Below are 4,143 nucleotides of genomic sequence, written 5' to 3'. Positions count from 1 at the left end.
GGGGGGCGGGTCTCGGGGGTCCTCTCGCCGGCCGTGGAGGTGGGCCGGGTGGTGTAGTGGATCGCTGGGGGCCCGGGTGGGAGAAGAAGGGGAGGGAGATAATGGGGGCGAGTGGTGTGTACAGAAGGTGCGACTTGGGGTGCACGTGTGCGGAAGGAAGGAAGACGGTGTCGATGGAAGAGGGAGGGGAGGCGATCTACGCAGAAGACGCACTCCAGAGCCGCGTGGTCGAAGTCGGGATGAGGCGGGGACTGGAAGAGGGAGAGGCATGTGGGAGGGAAAGGGGAGGGGAGGTAAGCGGCAATGGTAGAGGGAGGTCGGTGGGATTTACTCGAATTCCGGGTATTGATGGATGGTTTCGGAGACCCGATCGTTGTCATGTAGGGATCTCTTCGGACACAAGCTTTCATGTGACACACATGTACAAATCATTTCATGGATCGACGCCTGGTTGAAGTGTATTCTGCATTCGCGGTCCTGTCGGCAATATATGCTATGCGGATTTTCAAGCTTCTGTGTGCAGCCACACGTATAGAGGGAAGGAGGGAGGTAAATAGAGAGACGCCAAGACAGGGCGGAGGATGGGAATCAAAATTATATAAAATTTGCGCGAACGAATGATGATGATGCAAACAGGGCCTCTGTGGTCGGTGTTGCTTTTCCAAAAAGGGCAGTACGGGCTCTCCACACGGGGATGATCCCTCCTGCCTGTCTCCCTCCCCTTCCACCCTTCGGGCTGTTCTGACCAGCCTGCCTCAATCAAATGGGCCTCGTCTCCTTCATCACATTCTTCCCTCCCTCATTCCATAAAACACCGTCGCACAAAATTCTGGTCCTCAATTCTCCCCAACCCACATCGCTTCCCCCCCCCTCCCCCTCCTCTTTCCCCGGCCTGACCCTGTCGGCCTTCAACGCTTCCCGCCCCTCTTCCCCCCCCTCTCCGTCTTAGTTCTCCCGCAGCACCTGGACCACCGACTTGAAGGCAAACCATTCGGGGATATCCTCCCCCGCCCTCAGCATTTGCCGGAACTTCGTGCCCGAGAGCTTCTTGATGTGCAGGTTCGCCTCCTTCGCCCGCTCTGCCGTCACGTAGCCTTCCTCCTCCGTGAAAACCAGGTCCAGGGAGGGCACTGTGTCTACGCCCAGCTCCTTCGAGATGGACTTGGCGAAGTTTTGCGCGTCGTAGGCACCATAGAAATCCTCCCCCGTCACCGAGCTCTTGCTCCCGGCCATGTCGCGCCCGATGATGAAGTGCGTGCACCCGTAGTTCTTCCGGATCATCATGTGCTGGAGCGCCTCGCGCGGGCCCGCCATGTGCATGGAGTAGGGGAGGTAGGCCCATTCGATGCGCGGGTTGGCCGTTTCCTCCTTCAGGACCTCGTAGGTCCGGTAGCGGACGATCCCGGGGATGTCGTCTGCCTGGGTAGGGCCGCAGGTCGGGTGCACGAGGACAATGCCGTCCTTGCCCACATTGGGAGCGTCCAGGGCCCGGGTGAAGAGCTCGTAGTGGGCCCTGTGGACGGGGTTGCGGCATTGGAAGGCCACCACGTCTTTGCCCGTGGGGAGACCCGCGCGCACTTCCTTAGGCGTCTTGCAGTTGAAGTCCCGGACGGGGAGGTTCAAGCCCGTGAGCTGACCCCCCAGGTAGTATTTGCCTCGCTCCATGGCGATCATCTGCACGCCCGGGTGCTCCAGAGAGGAGGTTCCGTAGCACTTGAGTGCCTCCAGGGGCTTGTTCGGCGTGTACTTGGCCGAGACATCGAAGACAGCGATGGGCCGGTCTCCCTGCTTGAGAAGGAGGGAGGCGCCCGGCTGCACCTCCTCGCTGTCCGTGTCAAACACCACGGGCAGGCCGAAGAGGAGGCCGTTGGGCAGCCGGTGTGTCTCCACCACGCTTTTGTATTCCTCCTCGTTCATGAAGCCTGTCAGCGGGGAGAAGCCGCCATTGATGATGAGCTCCACGTCACACAGCTGCCGGTCGTTCAGCTGAATCTCCTGAGTGGCTCGGGTCTTGGCAGCCTCCGCCTCTGCGCCTTCGACCATGGATTCGACGAGCTTCCCCCCGTGGGGCTGCTGCTTTACGTCGGCTGGCATGGTTGTCTGTGGGATGAGAATGTTGACCAAGCCGGGGGGGGTGCGTGAGAGGCGATAAAAAAAGATCCATGGAAACCGCTGAACGAAAGGGAAGGAGAAGGGGGGAATGGTCGCTACAGTGTATTCGTACGACTTCGCATTCCTCCATCAAACACTCCACGTTGCGCCTGCCGTCAGGCTGAAGTTAGTGAACCAAAGGAAGTCAAGAGGGAGAAAAATACCCAAGAAGACAGGATATGCCAGCCGGCAACCTTATAGATTCTAATTTATAGTGGATGATCATCACGCACAACGTTGTTCTCTCTACTTCTCTGGCTTTGTACTTACCGCCGCAAGCTGAGTGGGGGAGGTCGCAGGGGCGCGGGCAATCCTCGTAGCGGGGAGAACAAAGGCACTTGTCTGCGTCGCGACAAGGCCAAGCAAGGCCAAGGACACTCGGAACATGCCTCAGAAGCAATCCAAACTGTGCGTGGATGGATAGACTGCCGTGAGGTCCTCAAATGTTCCCATATAGGGCGCGAGTCCTCACGGGTGCCTCCGGCCCGTCCACAACGCACGCATGACCTGATGCCTCTTGATTGCTAGACAACCACGGAGACATAGGGAGTTACCAATACACGAAGAGGTCTGCTCGGAACAAACAAGTCAAAAGCATTTCTACATCAAGTACACATCTCCATAAATCATGCCCTGGTTAGAGCACGCACATCAGTCTTGCGCCTCCACACCCCGGGGGTAGGCACCCGATCTTCCGCAGCACCAGCACTCTTTCCCGCACGCCTTGTCCACTTTTTACGGGCGCGAGCTATGATGGTTGGATCAACAATCGCTTTTGGTGATTAAATCTATGGGCAAGATGTACACAGACCAAGTTTGTGGCCTTTGACCTACTTTATGTCGTAAGCGTGATGTGACGGCCGCCTGCTAGCTTTGTGCGTGACGTCACATCGTACCGAACGCCGTCTTTGCCTGAAGTACGACAAAGTGATACGAGTTGCCTCCCCGTCTCACACACATTAGGCTGTCACAAGGGGGGGAAACCTCGGGAAAACAAAGCCCGTTTGGGAAAGCAAAGAAACAGCAACGCGATAGAGATCGCAGACCCTCGCATCTCCTGCGTCTTTCTCACCACCTGCCATGTGCACCAGAATGGGCCGAGGTTTCAGTCCCCCTCAGCCACACACCATCCCTCTTGTCCTCAACATTTTCCCAATCTCTAATCAGATGTAAGTCTGTACATCCTCGCTAGTCAAAAATCGAGGTACATCGTCTTGGGGTCCCTGCAATGGCACGAACAAACGCGTCCTTTCGACATCACGTGGGAGTCGCCTCTCACCCCTCTTTCACGCCTCTTCCTTCTCATCTGCTATCTTTATATCCTGCGCATGCATCCTTTCTGACTTAAGCCGTGAAGATTCCATGACTGCACAACTTTCCCTATTCACGCCGACCGTTACACCGACTGTTGTACGAGATGATCGACCGTTACACGAGATGATCCCCCGTAGACCTCCGCGAAGACTGTTGTTGCTGCTGTTGCACCTGGTGCTGCTGCTGCGATGCCCTTCCTCCTGCAAGACTGCCTCCCCGGTGCGGGGTGCCCGGGTGGGTGGGAATTGCCGAGGAGGCTGAGGAGAGGGGAGAGGTGGTGAGGGGGTGGATCGTTCCTTGCCCTGCCCCTCCCGGGCTGTTTCCTGTGCTGCCGCCACTCAGGCTGGTGCTGGCAGAGCTGCCGAGCACTCCTGCGCTGGTGGTGCCGTAGTGAGAGGACCGAGGGGTCGGTTGCTCGGCCGATTCCGGGAGAATGGAGGCGCGACACGTGGGGCAGGAGGCGTTCACCTTGAGCCATTCGTCGACGCACTGGGAGGAGAGAGGAAGGGAGGGAAGGGTGTGGATGGAAAGTGTGGGCAAAGAAGCAGGCGATGGTCCGAGTGACACGGCGGCAAGAGGAAGGGGAAGGAGTGAGGGAGGGAATGCAAAGGAAGATGCTGGACAGCTCGCCGACCCAAGATGCGAAAAGAAATGAGGAATGCCACGAATCAGGAGATC

The 4,143-nt window shown here is 57.8% G+C and overlaps 2 protein-coding genes across 2 annotated transcripts in view; one reads left to right on the top strand and one right to left on the bottom strand.

Moving 5' to 3' along the window:
- Positions 1-57, top strand: part of NGA_0134100 (nucleolar protein nop56) — a gene marked incomplete at both ends in the record, with an annotated part of 942 nt that extends 885 nt beyond the window's left edge. Inside the window, one exon of the mRNA XM_005855120.1 lies at positions 1-57. This exon is cut by the window's left edge and continues 468 nt beyond it. Coding sequence (XP_005855182.1) covers positions 1-57 — 57 coding nt within the window.
- A 797-nt stretch (positions 58-854) lies between these two features.
- MET3 (sulfate adenylyltransferase) lies at positions 855-2,561 on the bottom strand. The gene is made up of 2 exons (XM_005855112.1): positions 2,422-2,561; positions 855-2,100 (listed from the first exon to the last, which is right to left on the bottom strand). Exons 1-2 carry the CDS (start codon positions 2,536-2,538, stop codon positions 946-948), a joined length of 1,272 nt encoding a protein of 423 aa, XP_005855174.1. The 5' UTR covers positions 2,539-2,561; the 3' UTR covers positions 855-945.
- Between the last annotated feature and the right edge of the window lie 1,582 nt (positions 2,562-4,143).

The sequence above is a fragment of the Nannochloropsis gaditana genome (genome assembly GCF_000240725.1).
Source record: "Nannochloropsis gaditana CCMP526 unplaced genomic scaffold scaffold285, whole genome shotgun sequence".
In the NCBI taxonomy this organism is placed as follows: Eukaryota; class Eustigmatophyceae; order Eustigmatales; family Monodopsidaceae; genus Microchloropsis; species Microchloropsis gaditana.
Note: the sequence above shows the minus strand (reverse complement) of the source record. Positions and strands in the feature narration are given on the sequence as shown.